Source organism: Oncorhynchus tshawytscha, linkage group LG28 (genome assembly GCF_018296145.1).
Source record: "Oncorhynchus tshawytscha isolate Ot180627B linkage group LG28, Otsh_v2.0, whole genome shotgun sequence".
NCBI lineage: Eukaryota > Metazoa > Chordata > Actinopteri > Salmoniformes > Salmonidae > Oncorhynchus > Oncorhynchus tshawytscha.
In genome coordinates, this window is record NC_056456.1 from 19173741 (window position 1) to 19196891 (window position 23151).

Sequence of the window (23151 nt, forward strand, 5' to 3'; positions counted from 1 at the left end):
TGTCATTGATACTGTAAAGCAGTTTGTGACAACGTAATGTAAACAGGGCTTTATAAATAACCTGATTGATGATGGAGTACATATAGTAGTTAGAAAGGCACATCTGTTTCCAGTTTATCTCCAGTTTAAACAAATGACCAACATGTTACCTTTCCCCCAGGGTGCTGGGAGCATGGGGAGGACGGGGGAGAGACAGGGGGACCGAGGCTCCTGCTTCACCAATGACAAGTTTGGGTAGCGACTGATCTCCATGCCAACCACACTTTCAGGAGACGAGGACGGGACGAAACTGTCTGGTGTGTCCCGATCCTTACAATGCTCTTGTCCCAACCTGTTGCTGTGACAGAGAGAGGGGGGGGTTGAGATTTTTTTTAAATGTTAGGATTTACACAAAAAAATCAATCATTGCATTCACAGTTCTAAATAGTCTTCATCAGGATTTCCTAAACTGAGAACATTGTGAAATCATTTTGTGGCCAAGTATTTACAGAATATACTCTACTCACAATGACAAGTTTATAAGGTAATATGGCATCTTTAAGACTGATGTAAATCATGCAAGCATAACCAAAGACATCACTTCTAATTTCTCTGTTCTGGGGAGCAGAGGCCTTCCTTACCTGAGTTCCTCCTGGTTGTTGTGAGGGGGAGTGGGGAGGGAGGCAGGCACATCCACAGTTTTAGGTCCCTGAGCGATGGCCCGGGCCAGCAGGTCCTCCTCAGTCCTGAATGGGACATGGAGCGGCTTGGGGACCAGACCTTTAGACACTTGAAAAGGAACATATGAATGAGACATTCAGATTGGTCCTAACCATAGAAATACAATCACTTCACATTTATGTAAATGTTTGTTCTAGGAGTTAGGCTTTATGTCTATGGGAATGTCTGCTCTAGGAATGCTTTGTCTAGGGTCCTAACAGCAATACTCAGCATGACACTATACATGAGAAACACAGGAATATGCCATTAAACCCTAGTCACCCCTGAACCCTGTCCCAGTACTCACCCATAGCAGCAGCTTTGTTGGCCAGTTCTTCTGTAGTGGCAAAGCCATTGATCATCTTCTGTCGGTTCACAGGTGGAGGAGTCGGAGGAAGGGAAGCCGGCGGGGTGGGGGGGTTGCTCAGATTGTTCTGCTTTGAATAAACAACCCAAGGAATACATGTCACCATACTACAACAGGGAGGGATCTGGCATATGGCAGAGTGGTCTCGTGCTACCACAAATCACTGCTTCAAAAAGGCACTAAAGGCATCCTTCAACTTCATATTAATAAAACCTGTGCCTGGGGCTGGTCTAGTGGGTAGTGCCACAGCTTTCAGCACATACAGTATGCAGTACATGCTTGCGTAGGATCACTCCATCTCCCCTTAGCTCATTCAAAGTCCAGTTGAATATAAAAACAAGAGTGGTATTTTAAATTAAGAGGAAAAAATGTAACTTTGGTTGGTAGGCTTGGGCGGTATCCAGACAGTCATATCTTCATACCGACATTGTGCCATACCGGGATATTCTGTAATAACGGCGCTGTTTTCAAACCCCACTGATACTCTGTAATCGGAAGGTTAGCGATGCTAACAAGTACATGTAAAATCCCATAGAATGCTAATGAGCACACTGAACATTTTGTACAGTTTATGACCTAAAGTATACAAGTAACTAAAAAATGCTACTCATAGTTCGCTGCATGCACAAAGCAAATATTAGCCAGCAAGGTTCTTGATCCAGGAGGGGATTCAATGCTGTTACCAAGAGAATGCTTGATTTTGGAAGAAGCCAGCTAACCACTTCATCAGATAGCTAATTAGCAAACGAAATGCACAAATGCAGAGCATTTAGCACATTTTAGACAATTAACTTAATTGTTATCAGATATCTAGCTGGCACACATTTAGTTGTGGATTCCATACTATAATTAGATCACCTGGTGGATGCTGCACAAGAGTGAGAGACTCAAGGCTCCGATCGCTAGTTGTCTGCTTGTAAACAAACACCACATGACGTTTTTTTAAACTTAAAAAGTAGCTACAAATGAAAAAACGTCCAGTGGCCTTTTCCAAATACCCCGGTATATGGTATATAGAGTATACCGCCCACGCCTAGTGGTTGGAGCTGAGGCCTCACCTTGTAGGCTAGCTGGGAATAGTAGTCTGAGACTCCGTCCAGAGCGGCGCTACCGAAGGTCCCAGACAGATGGTTCTCCCCGTTGAGCTGGCCACTGCCATAGGGGGCGAAGTGGGCAAAGTTGACACCTATCAGGGGCTCTATGAGGGGCAGAAGGGACAGCTGCTGTAGGAGAAAAGAGCGAGAGGAATGGAAAGAGGGGAGAAAAAGGGAGGAGGAAGAGACATGAGGTTTAACTATTTATTTACTTAATCCTTACTTTACGCGGTTTACGTTCAGTAGAGCACACTGTAGCTAAACTTCTTGAAACAAAAAATGAACCTTTTTTTACATTTTTTTATTGGATCACATCCAGATAGTCCCTCCCTGTTTCAGTTCTTTTTTTTCTGTTTGACACCTAACAAACACAAAACATTTTCATTTACAGCAACAACCTGGGGAAAGGAGAGGGGTTGAATGAGCTAATGATGATTATAGTCACGACAATAGTTGGGATTGGTTGAATTTTAAAGTTTCAATTCCCATCTCCCTACCATCATATCACATATGTAGTAACTACATATAACACATCATGTATAACATATATAACACATCATTAAATAACACATGTAGTAACCAAAAAAGTGTTAAATCAAAATCTATTCTTCAAATAGCCACCCTTTGCCTTGATGACAGCTTTAGGCATTCTCTCAACCAGCTTCATGAGGTAGTCACCGGGAATGCATTTCAATTAACAGGTGTGCCTTCTTAAAAGTTCTATTGTGGAATATATTTCCTTCTTAATGTGTTTGAGCCAATCAGTTGTGTTGTGACAAGGTAGGGGTGGTATACAGAAGATAGCCCTATTTGGTAAAAGAAGTCCATACTATGGCAAGAACAGCTCAAATAAGCAAAGAGAAACGACAGTCTATCATTACTTTAAGACATGAAGGTCAGTCAATATGGAAAATTTCAAGTTCCTTCAAGTGCTGTCGCAAAACCCATCAAGCGCTATGATGAAACTGGCTCTCATGAGGACCGCAACAGGAATGGAAGGCCCAGAGTTACCTCTGCTGCAGTGGATAAGTTCATTAGAGTTAGCAGCATCAGAAATTGCAGCACAAATAAATGCTTCACAGAGTTCAAGTAACAGACATCACAACATCAACTGTTCAGAGGAAACTTTGTGAATCAGTCCTTCATGGTTGAATTGCTGCAAAGAAACCATTACTAAAGGACACCAATAAGAAGAAGAGACTTTCTTGGGCCAACAAACATGAGCAATGAACATTAGAACGGTGCAAATATGTACTTGTCTGGAGTGCAAATTTGATATTTTTGGTTCCAACCGCTGTGTCTTTGTGAGACGCGGTGTGGGTAAACGGATGATCTCTGCATGTGTATTTCCCAACGTAAAGCATGGAGGCGGAGGTGTTATGATGTGGGGGTTCTTTGCTGGTTACACTGTCTGATTTATTTAGAATTCAAGGCACACTTAACCAGCATGGCTACAACAGCATTCTGCAGCGATACTCCATCCCATCTTGTTTGGGCTTAATGGGACTTGTTTGTTTTTCAACAGGACAATGACTCAACACACCTCCAGGCTGTGTAAGGGCTATTTGACCAAGAAGGAGAGTGATAGAGTGTTGCATCAGATGTCCTGGCCTCCACAATCCCCCAACCTCAACCAAATTGAGATGGTTTGGGATGAGTCGGACCAACAGAGTGAAGGAAAAGCAGCCAACAAGTGCTCAGCCTACGTGGGAACTCCTTCAAGACTGTTGGAAAAGCATTCCAGGTGAAGCTGGTAGAGAAAATGCCAAGAGTGTGCAAAGCCGTCATCAAGGCAAAGAGCAGCTATTTGAAGAATCTCAAATATAAAATATATTTTGATTTGTTACTACATAATTCCATAGGTGTAATTTCATATTTTTGAATGTCTTTACTATTATTCTACAATATAGACAATAGTAAAAATAAAAACCCTTGAATGTGTAAAACATTTGACCGGTAGTGTATAGCGTTTGCATAACTCCGTAACCCTTAAGGCTAGAAACAAGATTAAAAGACTATGAAATTCAGAGGCTGAGCTAAGACCTTCAAAGTCAAACTGAGTTAAAACTTGGTAAAATATGACTTCCCATTCAAAGCAATGTAAGACTGCAGCAATCTAGTTAGTTCAAAACTGATTTTAGAGGGCAGCATACCAGAGTTTAAACCAGCAAGACTTGCAGTTATGCAAGCACACCCGTCGTGCCATTATGGTCCATTTTGGTCTATTGTACTGCAAACAATGTGTAGGCAGGTTGCTTAGGATTCAAACCTTCTCAAACAGCATACATGTAAGTCATACTCTTTGAGGATGTGCTTCCACCATAATGCGATTTCTACTGTATTGGATTTCTTCACACACCACACTAAGACATTATCCCATTACATTACCTTTAAGCACTTTTTAAAAATTGTTATTTGAAAGCAAGCTTTGCTTTTAAACCTACAAGACCATCAGGCTTGATTGAGTGAGCTGTTTTGTCTTGTAGTAAAGTGGTGCCTGCCTGCATTTCCTTTAACCTTCATGCAACTGAATATAAAATATCCCTTTGAGCATGGTGAAGTTATTAATTACACTTTGGTTGGTGTATCAATACACTACAAAAATACACAGTTGAAGTCGGAAGTTTACATACACTTAGGTTGGAGTCATTAAAACTCGTTTTTCAACCACTCCACAAATTTCTTGTCAACAAATTATAGTTTTGGCAAGTCAGTTAGGACATCTACTTTGGGCATGACAAGTAATTTTTTCAACAATTGTTTAAGACAGATTATTTCACTTATAATTCACTGTATTACAATTCTAGTGGGTCAGAAGTTCACTTACACTGAACTAAGTTGACTGTGCCATTAAACAGCTTGGAAAATTCCAGAAAAACATGTCATGACATTAGAAGCTTCCGATAGGCTAATTGACATAATTTGAGTCAATTGGAGGTGTACCTGTGGATGTACTTCAGTGCCTCTTTGCTTGACGTCATAGGAAAATCAAAAGAAACCAGCTAAGACCTCAGAAAAAAAATTATAGACCTCCACAAGTCTGGTTCATCATTGTGAGCAACTTCCAAACGGCTGAAGGTACCACATTCATCTGTACAAACAATAGTATGCAAGTATAAACACCATGGGACCACGCAGCAGTCATACCGCTCAGGAAGGAGACGCGTTCGGTCTCCTAGAGATGAACGTACTTAGGTGCAAAAACTGCAAATCAATCTCAGAACAAAAGCAAAGGACCTTGTGAAGATGCTGGAGGAAACGGGTGCAAAAGTATCTATATCCACAGTAAAACGAGTCCTATATCAACATAACCTGAAAGGCCGCTCAGCAAGGAAGAAGCCACTGCTCCAAAACCGCCATAAAAAAGCCAGACTACGATTTGCAACTGCAATTGGGGACAAAGATCATACTTTTTGGAGAAATGTCCTCTGGTCTGATGAAACAAAAATATAACTGTTTGGCAATAAGGACCATTGTTATTTTTGGAGGAAAAAGGGGGAAGCTTGCAAGCCGAAGAACACCATCCCAACCGTGAAGCATGGAGGTGGCAGCATCATGTTGTGGGGGTGCTTGACTGCAGGAGGGAATGATGCACTTCGCAAACTAGACGGCATCATGAGGCAGGAAAATGATATGGATATATTGAAGCAACATCTCAAGACATCAGTCAGGAAGTTAAAGCTTGGCCACAAATGAGTCTTCCAAATGGACAATGACCCCATGCATACTTCCAAAGTTGTGGCAAAATGGTTTAAGGACAACAAAGTCAAGGTACTGGAGTGGCCATCACAAAGTCCTGACCTCAATCCTATAGAAAATGTGTTGTCAGAACTGAAAAAGTGTGTGCGAGCAATGAGAGCTACAAACCTGACTCAGTTACACCAGCTCTGTCAGGAGGAATGGGCCAAAATTCACACAATTTATTGTGGGAAGCTTGTGGAAGGCTACCTGAAATGTTTGACCCAAGTCAAACAGTTTAAAGGCAATGCTACCAAATACTAATTGAGTGTATGTAAACTTCCGACTTCAACTATAGGTGTCCTTCCTAACTCAGTTGGCGGAGAGGAAGGAAACCAGTCAGGGATTTCACCATGAGGCTAATGGTGACTTTAAAACAGTTGGAGTTTAATGGCTGTGAAAGGAGAACACTGAGGATGGATCAACATTAGTTTCTCCACAATGCTAACCTAAACGAGAGTGAAAGAAGCCTGTACAGAATAAAAATATTCCAAAACATGCATCCTGTTTGTAGTAAGGCACTAAAGTAAATCTGCGGCAAATACATTAACTTTATCTCCTGAATACAAAGCGTTATGCTTGGGGCAATCCAACAACACCTCACAGAGTACCACTTTTACACTTTCGAGCATCATATTATGGGTATGATTGTAATCGGCAAGGACTAGGGAGATTTTTAGGATAAAAAGAAATGGATTAGAGCAAAGCACAGGCAAAATACTTGAGTAAAACCTGGTTCAGTCTGCTTTCCAACATACAATGGGAGACAAATTCACCTTTGAGCAGAACAATAACCAAAAACACAAAGCCAAATATTCCAAGATGACTTTGAATGTGCCTGAGTGGCCGAGTAACAGTTTTGACTCAAATCGGCCTGTAAATCTATGACAAGACTTGAAAATGGCTTTCTAGTAATGATGAACAACCAACTTGACAGAGCTTGAAGAATTTTAAGAATAATAATGTGCAAATATTGTACAATCCAGGTTTGCAAAGCTCTTAGAGATGTACACAGAAAAACTCACAGTTCGAATCACCTTTGGCAGCAATTTCAACATGTAATGACTCAGGGTTGTGAATACTTATGTAAATTACATATCTATTTTTCCATTTTCAATAAATTTGCAAAAATGTCTAAAAACATGTTTTCACTTCTTCATTATGGGGTATTGTGTGTAGATAGGTGAGAAAAAAATAGATTTCATACATTTTAATTTCAGGCTGCAACAACAAAATGTGGAATAAGTCAAGGAGTATGAATACTTTATGAAGGCACTGTCTGTGAAGTGAGAGGAATGTTCTGGTGGTGTAAAACTCCCTGCAAAATTCCATAATTACCTCAGATATATGAACACAAATAGCACCACTCCAATTAACATGCCTGAGGTATTACTCACATTTTCAACTCTGCTGTGGTGGCTATTTGTTTAGTTGAGGTCTGTGTGTAATTTGTCCTTGTTTATGGTTTACAGCGATTATCAGGTATTTCTAATTGAAGTGCGTTTTTGAAAGCCTAGATTTCCCATTAAATTCATTTTCTACAATTATTCTTCCCACATGGGAATAAAATTGTGACAGCAATTACTTACCAAAATGACAGTAATTTAACTTTGACAAAGCACCGAGTAAATTGTAACTCTAAAGAGCTGGTTGACTGTTTTATAATAACCTTTGGTAAGAAGAACATCATTTATGTCTCATTTATCAATGAGATGCACAAGTATGGTGTAGCAGCACCCAGTATTCAACGACAATTTGATTCAATGAATGATCATTTTCTACATTTCATATATGGTTCTATGCCATCAAACTGTGGATAGCAGTATGCAATCAAACTGTGTAGTTTCTACTCCCTTTAACTACAGCCATTTATGAAGACATTATATGATCAGACTTAATGAATGAACAGCACCATGAGGGGGGGCATAATTTGCTAGTCCATAATCACTATATATACACAAACGTATGTGGACACCCCTTCAAATTAGTGGACTCTGCTATTTCAGCCACACCCATTGTTGACAGGTGTATGAACTCAAGCAAACGGCCATACAATCTCCATAGACAAACATTGGCAGTAGAGTGGAGGCTGTTATAGCAGCAAAGGGGGGAATAAATCCATATTAATGCCCATGATTCTGGAATGAGATGTTCGACAACCAGGTGTCCGCATACTTTTGGTCATGTAGTGGGTGTGGCTATTATACATGTAATGGTATCAGCATACACACACACCAGGGGCACCGTCCTATCCTATCTGTAATTAGTTAGCTCTGTGGTCAATGCATCACAGCATTGCTAAAGATTGAATAGTGTAAAGAAATATCTCTGAAGGGAGATTTCACCTCCCCTCAATGCGAGATACATGTGAGTACATGTAGCCTTTCTGCATGATGAATGTGGCCTACCGGTGTAAGAAGGAGTCTATACTCTGAAGTGTGTTTAGAGAATCAACAGTGCTCCTTTTACTATTTCATCATTGGCTTCTTTTCTGTCACGGACTACATATTCCCTAGTGTTATGTGATGTTTAGGTATATCCCCTACCTGTTTTAGCTGGGTCATTATTGCATCTGTGCTACAGTGCACCAGTTGCTTCTCCTCCCCCTCTTTCTTCCTCTTCCTGTAGCGAGAGGCGGGCCTCTCCCCTCCCTTGGGGGTCCTCTTGTTCCTGCCTTTCTTTTTCTCCTGTCCTGCTAGCAGCGGTCCTGGGAACTCTGGCAGGCCAGACATCTGTCCGTCTGAATACGCCTGGGAGAAGGTAGATAAAGATGACTTTATTGTCCATTTAACAAAGGAACTGATAAGACAGCAGTGTCGCTTTCATGGCCAAGCACAACAATATCTCTAAAAATAAATAAACATGACATCAAGAAGGATGACAACCGTTAATAAATAAATTGTCAAATGTCAACTCTTCAGCCATTTGGGTATGTCTGAGTGTTTTCAAAAAGCATTTCATCAATCATGACTCAGCCTAAAATACTGCGTCCTATGACTCACAGCAGTTTGTCGCAGGCAGCGAGAGACACGACCCATCTGACTGATTCACTGAGCCTGCTTGGCTTGGCTCTGACTCACACTAGCTGCTCATCTACCTACATAGCAAGCTAGCGATCACTGACTCAATGGAGGCTGGTCGAGGGAGAAATCGGAGGACAGGATCACTGTAATGAACGGAAAGGAACTGTTCCATTCAATCCATCCCAGCTGTTGCAATGAGCCTCCACTGCCATGCCTTATCTGCCAGACAGTGAGACTCACCCCATTGCTGTCCATGGAGCTCTGCCTCAGCAGCAGGGCCTTGCAGTCCGTAGCCACCTCCTCCTCCTCAGACCTCAGGCTCTCGTCTGACCGTTGGTGGGGAAGCCCTGGTCCATTAAGAGGTGTCTGCTTGTTCTTCAACAGGTGTTTGAGGAGTTCGTTATTACCCCCAGACTCCCCCTTCGCTCCCCCGCCATGCAAGGGGCTCTGTGCTGCAGGTCCACCCTCCTCCTTTACTATGCCCATCCCTGAGCACATGTCGGATGAGGCGCACTCAGTGCTCTCAGTCTGCTCCAGCTTGATGTTGCTGAGGATGCGCTCCTGCTCCAGAGCCTGGGCCCTGGCGACATCTGATGGGATGCTGCTCATTCCTCCAGGCTGCCCACCACCCACCCCCAGGCCTCCTCCAGAGAGCTGCCTTTCCAGCTCAGAGTGGCTGTGGGTAGAGGTGGAGGAGCCCAGTAAGGGGGACCTGGAGAGGTCCTGGTCCCCGAAGAGGTGGGCGTTGTTCCTGGTGGGTGTGGAGGATGTGTCCGACCGGCAGGGTGTCAGAGGCGCTGTGAGGTCAGAGTGCGGCGTGGACGGGGTTTTAATGGAATCTGAGTCATCGTTGTCTTTCTTCTTCTTTCTGTTCCTCTTCTTCTTCCCCTTCTCTTCCGGGATGATGTTGGAGTAGAGCTGGATCAGAGACTGACCCGAGCCAGGGAAGTTGGAAGGCAGGGGTGTGGTGGAGGAGTCTCCGCAAAACGGGGGGCCTTCTCCAGGCATCTGAGGCATTATGCCTGGCCCGCTGAACCTCCTGGGTCTGAGTGGACCCTGGGAGAAGTTAGCTCCCTGTAGACCCATGGTATCAGGCCCAAAACCTCCAGGCCCCATGTCCTGAGGAAGCATCCCGTTACTCATCATGGCCCTCCGGTCACCGCCTTGCATGTAGACCGCAGGAGGAGAGCCCATCCCTGACTGCATGGACTGCTGCTGGGGAAATATTGGTCCCAACTGCTGCTGCTGTTGTGGTAGTTGTGGCCTCTGCGGCTGCATGAAGTCCTGGGGCAGCTCGGCATTGAAGAATGGCATCTGAGAGATGGGCGCCATGTTTCCCCCGTCGGACCCCAGCAAGCCTTGCTGTTCCATCTCCATGCGTTGTTTCAGTGCCCGTTGGCGCTCTACCTCCTGCATCAGCTGGACCCTCTGCCTCTCCTGCTGCTCTCTCAGCCTCTCCCTCCGCTCTCTCTCCTGGAAGCCCTCGCTGAACGGGTTGTTGTCGTCAAACTTCAGACCAGAGCCCTGTGGGGTTGTGACCCCACTGGGTTGAGTCTGAGGTTGGTTTTCTATGGGGATCTGTTGGGGCATCTGGGAGGGCTGCTGAGCTAGGTTTCCCATGGGAATCTGAGAGGGTATATTGGGGCCACCCATGGGCATGGGAGCTCCAGGATGCCAGCCTGGTTGGTTGGTTATCGGCATGTGTTGCGGAGGGGCGTTCGGCTGGCCTGGATGTAGTGGCACCTGATGCATCATGGGGTTCATAGGTGGCTGTTGGTTCATCGGAGGCCCGCTTGGTACCTTGCCACCAGGGACACCCTGCATTGGTGGCATCCCTGGCACAGTCGCTGGCATCACAGTGGGAGGCATGCCACTGCCACCCTGCTGCTGCTTCACTTGATACTCCTCGATCAGTTCGGCGTGCTCTTTCTGCTGCTTCCGGATCTGAAAGGACAAGAACCAAACACAATTCATGAGCAATTAGGCAAACTCATGACAATCTCAAACCCCAACACAGACAATAACAATGAAATGTTTTCATTGACATCATTTAATGCATATTCATGATCATTATGAGGAGCATTGAAATGTCTGAATAACTGAAGAAAGAAACAACATTTTGACAAGGGGCTCAAAACATAGCTCTCCAAGCAAGGGCAGTTTGAGAGTTGAACAGAGAGGATAGTGGAAGGGGAAGAGGAAGTGCTGATGGAAAAAGGTGAAAGAAAGAGTGCCCTCAGCAGCATTTACCTGCTCCAGCTGTTTCTGGACGACACTCTGCTGCTCTGTGACATGTTTGAGCTGCTCTGCGTCCTCCTCAGCAAACTCCCTCCCAGCCTTCTTGGCTGTGCGCTGCTTGGCACACAGGGCCTTCTTGGCCTTCCTGTGGGCTCCGATCTTCTCCTCCAGAAACTTCTGCTGCATCTGGAGCAGCTGCTGGGTCTCCTGGAGCCACTCCTCGTACTGAGCCTTCTGAGCATTATCTGAGGGAGAGATAACAGAGTGAGTTTTCATATTACATTTTAAACAGCATTTCTTAAAAACACCCTATGGTCTTGGGGGAGACAGAATTTTATTTTTTGCAATTATTATTGAACTTTGGCTCGTAAATCAAAGATGAACTTACTGACAAAATCTGATCCAAAATTCGGAGGGTTGGGCCTTGCCACCGCGGGTGTCAGCTTGCCATCCTGGTTTTGAAAGAGACAAACAAATTGTTGTTATAATTCTTGTTTCCTAGTATGGTTTGTGTATGAAAGGTGACTTGAGAGAACTGATTTGGTGATAAGCGATTCAGTTACCTGTCCAACGGCCTGTGGAGGAGCAGAGGCACTTTCAGGACACGGTGCAGCAGCACCAGGTGGAAACCTGTTCATGACCATCGGTGTCATTCCCATGTTGTTTTGAACCATGACTTTGTTGATGCCTTTCAGAGCGACCATCTTTGCTTTCATAATAGGGTCAGTGATTGCGTCAAAATCTGCAGACAAAAAAAGATGTGCGGTCAGCAACTTGCCCATTACTAAAGACAAATGTCCTCAATTATTTATTTTATAGACAAATTACATATCACTTATATTCATACTATTTATTTCTCATACAAAATAAGAAGGTAAATAACTTGTTTGAACTGGAATAAAAGCATTTAGCCTGAATGAAAAACATCTATTTACCGATGTTGGGGAAGAAGGAGTCACTGGAGGAGCGTTGTCGGATCATGGCCTGCATCTGCCTCTGCTGCTGCTGCTCCTGCCTCTCCTGGTCCAGCAGGTCCTGTAGGAGGAGGGGCTGCTCCTCCAGCAGCAGGGGTCTGTGTCCCCCTGGCCCCACCTGGCCCAACGTCTGGACCAACAGGGCCTGCTGAGCCGGGGTCAACCCACTCTGGTCTATCTCAAAGGTAGACATGGATGTTTCTCCTTCTCCCCTGCTAGTGGGATCCATGGTTTGGGAGTTGTTCTGAGCATCTTGGTTTGGCTGTGCCATAGAGTTACCACTGCCTTGATTGTCAGGGGAGGAGTCCTCTGGCTGCTGCTTGATTAGTAAGCTAGAGAGGACTGGGGTGGAGTCAGAGAGCACTCCTGATTGGTTGTTAGGGTTTCCGTCTGCTTGCTGGTCCGTCCTGTCATTGGACGCCTGGGACAGGTTGTCTCCGTCTACCATTTTGATCTTCTGCTTCGAGGGCAGGGAGGGGGCGGCGCTTTGTCTACAGCTCACTTCCTGTTTGACGTCAGCTGACGAGGAATACTTCTCGGCCGTTCCCTCTGACTTCCCCATTCCAGATGTTAAATTAGAGAAGGAAGATGCAGCACCACCACAGCTAGAGTTGAAGTTCCTCTTCTCAGACAAAGCCTTCTGGAAGTCTGAGGCATCACTGTGGTCTTCCATGTGGTCACTAAGCTCCAACTCCTCGTTGAACATGTCCTTCTTGATATCGTTCAGGTCAGGGTCGGTGTACGCAATGATGTCAAACTTCCCTGATGTCAGGAAGTCGTCCAGGTGCAAATCGTTGGTCTCCAGGTCCAAGTCTTTGCCGTCTTCTTCTTCCGGATCCAGGTTTAGGTTGTCCAGATCGGCATCGACCAGGTCCTTCACCTCCACGTCTTCCAGGTCTTTGACAGCCGATTCGACGGTCTCCTCCACTCCATCGTGGTTGTTAGCCATGGAGACTCCCTGATCATCAGTGTGTCCAACAGATGGCCCTGGCGTCATCATGGAAGGAGCTGACATACTCTGGGTCTCGTTCGAAGCTGGCTGGCTCATGGACCTCATCAGCTGGGCTTGCCTGTGCATGGTGCCCCCTTGCATCTGAGCCTGCTGCTGCTGGTGGAGGTTCTCCATGCTAGATGACAGCTGGCTCTGGCCAACCTGCTGGTTCCCCATGGAACCCATCATCATCCTGGGGCCATCTTGGTTCATACCTGGAGGGAACCTGAACTCAGGCCCTCCCATGAAACCAGGAGGCCTTTGGGGCTGGAGGTTGGGATCCATGTTGGGACATTGATCCATGGCGTTGGGACCGAAGGGGAGGCGAAGTCTGCTGTCAGGGGCTCTGTGTCTCAGCTCGATGAAAGGCTGACCCATGATGTTGTGCTGCTGCATTGGCAAGCCGCGAGGAGGGAAATGTTGTGGCAGCCCCATAGGGTTGGGGTTGCCCCCCACGGACTTGGCCATGTCCACGGACATAGAGCGTCTCATCCCCGGGTGGATGTCCTGCATGGGGTGGGGGCCTCTGAGGAAGAACTCCTGTCCTCCGTGAGGTCCCGGCCCACCAGGTGGAAATGCAAACCTGAGAGATAGAAAATAAACATATTTTAATACATATTTCTGTGCTGAATTTTCTCAGACATTTTCTCAGACATTCTCCACATTCAATCTAGAGTGATTCATTTTGTTTTTTCGGAGACTACAAATTTCATGAGTCATAAAAGATAGTCTTATTTATTGTCCCCCACGACTGTGGATTGGTCCATATCTCAGACAGCACTGGGACAATTTTGACAAAACTTGGGTGAATGACTTGTCTTGCCATTAGAGATCCAGCATTTACAAAATGACACTGACTGGCACAAGGCGGAAGCTGTAGTAATGAACTGAAATGTAATTACAGTTACGGAACTTGACATTCGTTGATTTAAAAAATTGTTTTTAAATATATACATTTCTACAGGTATATATATCATTCACGGGGGACGACATGTTTACTGTAACCTCTGTAAGGACAGTAATTCCAGTTACTAACCTTGGCCCCTGATGTCTGATATTAGGATCCCCAGGATGTTGTCCTCTGGGGAACTGGCCCTCATTAGGGAAAGGGCCACGCTGGTCCCCTGGGAAGGGTCCAGGGAACCTCATGGGCCCTGGCCCAGGGTAGGGTGGAGGGGGCCGACTGAATATCTCGCACTGCTGTCCGTGGCCCTCATGGGGCCAGGGTCGAGGGGTGCCAGGGGCCATGTTACCAGCGTTCTCCTGGCGGATGGCACTCCTCTGCTGCTGCTGCTTCAGGATCAGCTCTCGGATGCGTTGACGCTAAATAAAACACAAGTAGTCAGACCTCCAACTAGATAATTCACGCCTGAACTCTACTGAATATTTGTTTGCAAAATTAAAAGTGATAGAAATGTATAAGCTATTAAACACCATGGCTTCCAGCTTGCCAAGGGATACATTTTTTATTTAAGTGAATACTGAAGCGGATGAAATGAATCTCTGAAAGATAATGCTTTAAATAAAGATAAGCGCAGTTAATAAAAACAGTGTTAGTCCTCGTACCTGTCTGAGTCTCTCCTCACTGTCGGCCAGGGAGACACTCTGAACCTCAGAGGAGGTTCCAGGCATCTGGGAGGGTCTTTGCAGCTGTCCTCCAGGGTCCTGGCCTTGCTGCTCCTTCATTTCCAGTCTTTCTGCTGGCTGTGGACACGGGGGGGTGGGTGCCTGCTCATAAGGATCATGGACAGGCGTCTGGTTGGGACGTCTGGACGGTGACGGAGAGAATCCATCATCGGCCATCCCACCGTGATGCGTTGGTGTCTGTGACCCAGGGTGCGGGAAGGGAGCGTCTTGGGGCCTAACGCCTTGAGTGGAGAAATGGTCCTGCTGGTTCCCCAAGGGACCAGGCCTCTGCACCTGCAGTCTGCCCAGCCCGTCAGGCCCCATCCCTGGCCGGGGGGTTCCTGGAGCCTGGGCGTACGGGTCACTCAGTATCGGCCTGGTGGTCTGGGAGAACATGTCACCACTCATAGGCCTGGGGGTTCCAGGTTGGCTAGCATAGGGATCCATGGGGGCTAGCCTCTGGCTGCCTGGGGATTTGGAGAATCTCTCTCCCATGGGGGGCCGAGGGGTACCAGGTTGCTGGGCGTAGGGGTCCATGGAGTGCCCGGGGGACATCCTCTGACCAGGTGCTTGGGTGTGTGGGTGAGGGAACTGGTTCATGCCAGGGCGAGGAGTGTTGGGCTGCTGGGAGTAAGGGTCCGAGGACTGACCGTAGTTGTCGTGTGGGCGAGGGGTTCCTGGAGGTCGAGCGTAGCTGGACTCAAAGAACGGTCTGTTTCCAGGAAGTTGGCAACTGGGGTCATTCATGGGTCGAGTGATACCTGACATCTGAGCATAGGGGTCTGAAGAGGGTCTTGGGTTTCCAGGGGGCTGGGCGAAGGGGTCATATGTGAAGTGGTCGGGCCTTGGGGTAGAGGGAGCATGAGCGTAAGGATTTCGGTTAGGTAACTGTGCTATTGGGCCGGGCTGAGGGAAGGGGTGGCCCTGGGGATGGTGCTGGGCCATCCTGGGAGGACTGGTGAAACTGTCGTGGGGTCGTGGAGTAAGAGAGGCCTGAGAGTAGGGGTCTCCCTGCTGAGAGATTCTGTCTGACAGGTGTCCCATTGGTCTGTTGAAGGGGTCCTGGGCCTGGGGCGGAGGCATGGGGGTCTTGAATAGAGACTGAGGAACTGAGCCCTGCTCGTTGCTTCCCGGGATGGGAGCTAACAGAGGTCTGGAGTAAGGGTCTGACAGGATCATCCTGTTTTGAGCCATCCGTTGGTAGGCCTCTTGGCGGATCATGGGTCTGGAGTAAGGGTCTCCCCGCACTGGAGAGCCCATCGGGAGCCTCCCCTGAGGACCCTGGTTGACTCTGGGTGGGCCCATAGGCTTTAGGAAGGGGTCCATGTCAGCAGCAACAGGCCTGGGGGTGTCAGGGGGCTTGGCATAGGGATCCATCTCCCTACTCATGGACGTGGGCGAACCAAAAGCCTCATGAGCGGGAGATGTGAGCCTCCCTCTGTCCTGCTGATCCATCAGAGAGGTGGGAGACTTGCCAGACTCCATGGACATTCTGCGACTCGCGCCGGGTCCTAGAGTTGGAGGCCTGGGGGTGCCCACCATCTTGGCGTAAGGGTCACAGGGAGAGGAGGGTCTGGAGCCGGAGGAGCCAGGGGAGAACACCTGGGGGGACTGGGGCTGAGAGGAACCCCCTGAGGGAGGGGGAGGAGGGGGCCGCAGAAACACATCTTCGGGGGGGCCTGAGGTGGGCGTCCCTGGCAGTTGAGGTCGGAGGAAGCCCTCTTTACCTCCGGTGCTGTGCTGCATGGGGGACATGCTGCCGTTGCTGCCGTGCTGGGAGGAAGGGCTCTGGTTGCCGCTGTTGTTACCGTCTCCCTCCGACTGGCTGCCTGACTGCTGTTGCTGCTGCTGCAGCTGCTCGTTCTTCACCTGCTCCAGCTTCTGGGTGGCTTCGATCTTGGCTTGCTGCCTGCTTTTCTGTCTCATTTGCTGTCGTAAGAACAGGATGAAAAGGTAAAACATGTTTAGTTTATTAAATAGTGGCTTCACAAGCAATGCATGTTTGCTTAGCAGCCTAAATTACAAAAAGACAAAAAAAAGACTATTTGACTAATGTATTTTTTTTGGGGGGGGCCTTCCTAAACTGCATCTCACCTGGTTGCATCTCACACACACTAACCTGCCTGCAGGCCACACTACTACAGGCCACACTACTACTATCTCACTTCTCTGAATACAATCTTACCTGTCTAAACTTCCACTCTTGCTCATGCTCTGACTCTTTGGGTTTCAAAGGGTCCTTAAAGAGCAAGTCTGTGTCTAGAGGTATGTTGGGGTCAAACACCTCGTCGGGGAGTTGCAGTGAGACGGGAGGCTGCTGGGACAGGGGAATCTGCTGCGACTGCTGCCTCTTCAGACTCTCGTTGGACATCTGGACCTTGTTGATGCGCAGAGCAGCCCGGTTGTCCCTTGCCTTTTGCTGCGGAGCAAAATCAGTCGCAGACAAATACACACACACACATAATAAATTATTTCAGCTGGTGCCATAGAAACCTTTGGAGACGATTACGAATAGTTTATTTTATTTCTTCAGTCATTATTTTATCATTATTTTAAAACATGGCCTCTGCCAGAAATGACAGGTTCTGTATTGAGGTTGACACTGAAAACTGAGGATCTTCTGTTAAAGCGGCAAGACGTAGTAGTCTGACTCATAAAATAAATACCACATCAGACTAAATTTTAAGGGAGACAGATCTTCACAGGATTCTCACATGTTCAATGTATGTCTGTCTACTGGAGGCAATAAGTAATTTAAGCAGAATGAAATGCATCTTACCACATATGGGGCCCTGTCTTGAGAACTTGCTTTCCTCCATAGCTTTGCAATCTGTTTGACTCTTGTAGACCAGTCTGTAGAGTGCCGGAAGAAGATCATTTTATATGAATAAAACAGACTGCAGCTCAAAAAGGACATCTGATGACATCTTCCACTGTAAATTAAGTCATGATAACTGCTGGATATGCACAGAGGTGTGACTGGGGAACACACACACACCTGGGAACTCATCCTTAAGGCTGGGGAAGTTGACGTTGGTGTAAAGGACAGGGGCTACAGTTGCTAGCTCCCCCAGCGTCTCCTCCTTCTCCCACTTCAGTGTGCTCCTCTGGGCGTTGGACATGGCCTCCGCCTCACCTCCCTCAGGCCCGGGCCCAGGAGGAGGGGTGAGGCCTGGGCCACCATGAACAAGACCAGGAGCCCCCTGCCACGGACCCACCGCCTCTCTGGCCATCTGATTAAACTTCCTGTCCCTGCAGGAAGGACACAAGTACAGGGATTTGAGTGATAGACAAAAAAAACATGTAGTCATCATTATTTTGTAGACAACTAGAGCTCCCTACGGTAACTACAGTCACTAACAAAGTTTGCAATTTGATTTGGTTAAACCGAGTAGTTTGTATGGAGATGACTTAACGTTCAATACAGTTTGTCAGATAATGATGTGCTTTCCACAGCAAGGTAAGATTTGCAGTTAGTACCTTGGATTGTCAGTAAAAGGCATGCGGTGGAGGGGAGAGAAATTGTCTGGGATACAGGGTCCTGCTCCGGGATTGGACGGATTCAGAGGGAATCGTTGGTTAGGTCCCATCAGGCCGTTCATCATTGGCATCCGTGGAAACATGGCATTCCCTGTATGCAAAAACAGGATTATATCAAAGGGACTGCATTACTGTAGGAAAACGATGTTTGTGTGATGAGCAACCTCTTCTGAAACATGAAGACTTGCATTTGCGCTCTGAACTAATGCCTAGGCTTTAGCTCATCGGGCTAACAGTATTGAGGAACACAGAAAATATGGAAATCAGTCTAAATAAATAAATGACGCCCTAAACAATGGATTTCACATGACTGGGCAAGGCCCACAATTAATTTAATATAGCCTTGTAATATACACCATCACAATAAATCCATTATTTATTTTAGACAGGTCTAAAGAAACATATGAAACAATATGACGAAAATGTTGCCTATTTCAGAAGAACAGAATAGCATACTGTGGAAACTTGTCCTTATGTTAGGCCCTGATCTGGCTATGCCATATGGCTGTGGGCTACACAAGTTAATTTAGCAGAGAAGATTTGTTTAGAATTTGTTTAGAATTCCATGGAATTATTGTATAGTATGAAGAATACACTTGAACAAAGCTGAATAAAATAGAAAGGATATATTCCCCAAACGATTTCAGAAGGAGTGCACACTAGGCTTGAGCTGTATATCGTATATACCAGTACACTGGGATATTTGGAAATAGCCATGGGATGTTTTTTTCAATACCGTTGAAACTATTCCCTTGATTTTTTTATTTATACATTTGAATATTTGTAGTTATTTTTTTAAGCAAATAACAGCAGTCAACTTTTGCAATATGTTAGGAGATCACGTTCTCATTTCACCTGTCATTATTTTTCATTATGAAGCTTACCAGTAGTACCCAGTCACGTGGTGTATTTATCCCTGTGTTCCCTGTCTCTCTGTGCCAGTTTGTCTTGTATGTTTCCAAGTCAACCAGCGTTTTCCCCGTTCTTCTGCTTTTTGCATTCTCCTTTTTTTAGTCCTCCCGGTTCTGACCCTTGTCTGTTTCTGTACTTTGAACCCACCTGCCTGACCATGAGAGCCTGCCTTGACCATGAGAGCCTGTCTGCCAGTCTGTACCTTCAGGACTCTGATCTGGTTTTGACCTTTTTGCCTGTCCATGACCATTCTCTTGCCTACTCCTTTTGGATGAATAAACATTGTAAGACTTCAATCATCTGCCTCCTGTGTCTGCATCTGGGTCTCGCCTTGTGCCTTAATACTATACTCCTGTTGTAGAGAAGCAATGTGCTAATATTAGGAAAGTTGAAAAATAAATATAGTAGGTCTAGCTGGGGCTGGGCGATATGGCGAATCAATTATCACAATATTTCTATTTTTTTATTTTTACATTCAATAATGATAATTATCACGATATTAATCAAATAATGTTTAAAAGGTGCATATCTGCTTCAGACTCCAGTATGCCTAGGCAGGTAGCCTAGTGGTTAAAGTGTTGGGTCAGTAACCGAAATCCCTGAGCTGACAAGGTAAAAACTCTGTTGTTCTAACCCTGAACAAGGCAGTTAACCCACTGTTCCCTGATAGGCCATCATTGTAAATAAGAAGTTGTTCTTAACCGACTTGCCTAGTTAAATAAAGGTTACATTTTTTTATTTTATTATGTGAGCTACACATAAAATTAGACTAAGGAAAATTGTTCCATGTTTGCGGCCAGGGAGCACGTACCTGACGTCTATTAAATTGATAAGCCTCTTGAAACCTTCCTTTTCGACTGTGCTAATTGATAGCACATCCTTAGCAATGCAATACATAATAGCATTTGTGATGTGTCTTTTCGATGTTTGTTTGTAGGGCATAAACGCTGTCAGTGTTGACTGCGTCGGGCAAACATCCCTAGTTTGTCTGGTGCTTGAGGGGCGTTTATCAATACCGTGGCGCAAACTCAAACTTCCTGCATGTTCCAAAGAGTGATTTGGCTTCAGATGTTGAAAAAAGTTTTATCGTATTACCAGACTTCGTAGTCACCTGCCTATGGCACAATTTGCACCGAACATTGCTCTGTTCTTTGTCGAACTTCAAAAAGCCAAACCACTTCCAAATTACTGAAACAGTTTAACCCTTTTATCAATAATTTTGTCGTTGTAATTGTTCGTCATTTCTGCTCCTTCTCCATGGCTATCACTGCCCCCGTTTTCGCCTACATCACTAATTTGTCGTGGTTAATAGTGGCGACTCCATCACTCGAGGTGCTAATGTTTAGTGGGCGTATACCTCTCCATGTGCATATTGTCACTTCTACGCATGTTCCTCCTGCGTCAGAGGTGAAATGGACTGCTGTACCTAATGATTCTATATCGGCATTATCGAAAATGAATCTAAGCGTTTTTATATCGTTATTGAGGGAAGTAATTACCTCGATAATTATTGATATTAACTTATCGCCCAGCCCTAGCCTATAGAAAGCTGATGGGATTCTACTCTTTTTAATAGAGGCCATCAAAACTGCGTTCTTGCATAGCCTACATAAATGTTGCGTAACATGAGCTCATGGGCTCTCATGACGTGTTTGATTGGATTTTCGATTACATTTACGTCAGAATGATTAGAGGAAAAATAGAGAGCAGAGTACCAGGCCATTAGCCACTGTCATTCAGCAAGTTTTGTGGGCTACTAATGATCAGCGGCATCAGAGCACAGTTTTGGAGAAGCCGCGACTAAACGGTCACATGGCATTTGACTGTGGTCATGACTTGTGAATGCTGGTGTGGTAGTAATACGTCCCTGTAACAGCCCTAGTCTTATCAAAACATCAGAGGAGAGCGAAATACTGCCAGTATGTGCTACAGGACCCTGAGGAGAGTCATACCTGCGTGAGGGTGTACCAGGCTGGTTCCTGGTTCCCCAGGTGGGCCGTGGGGTTGAGGCATCTGTGGTGGATGGCTGGTGCTGGGGCTCAGGACGGCAGTGAAGAGGTCCTCCACGTCCTTCCCTTCCAGCTCTACAGGGCACAGCAACAGAGACAGTCATTAACACTAATACAGACAGTAGAGTTAAAACTGATAGACAGACAACAGCAATGTTCAGTTCTGTATAACCCTAGTTCTCTGAATGAGGGAAACGATATACAGTGATTTTTTTTTTTTTTAAAGAAAAAAAAGGAAAAAAAAGAGTAATAACCAACCTGGTATTTTGTATAGTTTGCTGAGAATCGATTCTGATGCCAGAAGAAAAAGAAATGACAGATTATTCATCTGATCAGAGTTATACCAAGCAGTGAATTGAATATGAAGGGGCTAAAATACAGACGTGTTGACCACCAGGTCTTGTACTGACCATCAGCCATCTCCAGCTCCGGGCTGAAGATCCCGTCCAGATGTTCATCTGGGAGAGTACGGGGAGTCCGGCGGCCGGACTGAGAATGGGCACGCGCTGGGGAGCGGTCTGTCAAGGGCCCAATGTCCAGACCAGCTGAGGAAGCACACAAAGAGACACACACACACACACACACACAGAGCAAAAATACACATCAAAAACTATGCATGGTCCACTCACTTCAAAGCTAGACGCAATCAGAACGTTATCTGGCTAATAAGCTTTGCGACTCATTTGAATTACAGGGGGATATCTACATTGTGTGCAAATTAAATGAAGATAATAAGCAACGGTGCACGCTTAGCAGAATTACTCATGATGACTATATTTTGAGATGAATCTTTAAATCTACTACCGTAATTTCCGGACTATAAGCCGCTCCTTTTCCCCACGCTTTGAACCTCGCGGTTTATACAATGACGCAGCTAATTTATGGATTTTTCCCGCTTTCACAAGATTCATGCCGCCAAAAAACTGAGCACCGTCACATAATGTGACGTAAATCGAGCGCGCTCAAACTTCCCATCATTCTGATTACGGTAGTCATTTTGTCACCCTCATCATGGCAAAGACACGGAGAAATGCATATGATGCAGCTTTCAAGTTGAAGGCGATCGATCTGGCTGTTGGAAAAGGAAATAGAGCTGCTGACAGCGTGGAGCATTGTCAAAAAATCCACCATCATCAACGGGTTTCGAAAGGCTGGACTGCTGCGTGTTGAAGAGGGCAGCGATCCAACATCGGATGAAGCAATTCTGAGGCTATTCAACTCCGACACCGAAGGAGATGACTTCAGTGGTTTCAGTGCACAGGAGGAGGAAGATAGTGACCAATGACTTTCTTGGTAGGCTACTGTTTACTGCTATTTTTCAACAAAAAAAATTGTTACAAGCCGTGTTTTGTTAAAGCCTATTTATTTTTGTTACAAGCCGTGTTTCGTTTAAAGGCTGTGTAAAGTTAATTTGTTTCAATGTACCGGTAGGCACCTGCGGCTTATAGACATGTGGCTTATTTATGTACAAAATACATATATATTTTTTTAAAGTCAGTGGGTGCGGTTTATATTCAGGTGCGCTTAATAGTCCAGAAATTACAGTATACATTTACTCACATCTAATCTACTCCCAAAGAAACACATTACAACCATCCATCCATCAACGTCAGGACGACTGCTGCGAACTATGAGCCACCAAGGCTTTTTTTTGAGGTGAAGAAATACTAAGTGCATTTTAAGTTACATAAAAGTAGTGATTACTGAGAAAGAACCAAGGATGCAGAATTTTATTGGCCTCAGTGGAGTTGCTAAGAACCTATTCTTCACCAATCACCGAACAGGGACGAGAGAGACGGAGACATTCGCTGTCACCACAAAATGCAAGGCCACTCACCAAGGCCTCTCACTCGCTCCAAATAATCTGCCTCTAAATTGCTATGTTTCTGTCCTTGACCATTTGTTTTGGTGACAATTTGAATCACTTTAGCATTTGTCAA

The 23151-nt window shown here is 45.7% G+C and overlaps 1 protein-coding gene across 6 annotated transcripts in view; it reads right to left on the minus strand.

Annotated features, from left to right (window-relative positions):
- The window catches only part of LOC112226861 (histone-lysine N-methyltransferase 2C), a 131314-nt gene that overhangs the window by 23768 nt on the left and 84395 nt on the right, over positions 1–23151 (minus strand). For 3 of the 6 annotated variants that reach the window (XM_024391488.2, XM_024391485.2, XM_024391491.2), the window contains 19 exons: positions 21622–21756; positions 21470–21502; positions 21155–21286; positions 18231–18381; positions 17749–18002; positions 17530–17603; positions 16936–17169; positions 14691–16679; positions 14161–14447; positions 12095–13707; positions 11723–11901; positions 11548–11611; positions 11172–11404; positions 9162–10865; positions 8445–8648; positions 2125–2289; positions 1007–1136; positions 621–768; positions 150–337 (listed from right to left, as the gene is read on the minus strand). In XM_024391488.2, coding sequence (XP_024247256.2) covers positions 150–337; positions 621–768; positions 1007–1136; positions 2125–2289; positions 8445–8648; positions 9162–10865; positions 11172–11404; positions 11548–11611; positions 11723–11901; positions 12095–13707; positions 14161–14447; positions 14691–16679; positions 16936–17169; positions 17530–17603; positions 17749–18002; positions 18231–18381; positions 21155–21286; positions 21470–21502; positions 21622–21756 — 7917 coding nt within the window. The remainder of the gene's footprint in view (positions 1–149; positions 338–620; positions 769–1006; positions 1137–2124; positions 2290–8444; positions 8649–9161; positions 10866–11171; positions 11405–11547; positions 11612–11722; positions 11902–12094; positions 13708–14160; positions 14448–14690; positions 16680–16935; positions 17170–17529; positions 17604–17748; positions 18003–18230; positions 18382–21154; positions 21287–21469; positions 21503–21621; positions 21757–23151) is intronic. The other 3 variants (XM_024391487.2, XM_024391490.2, XM_024391486.2) reach the window with 3 other exon arrangements.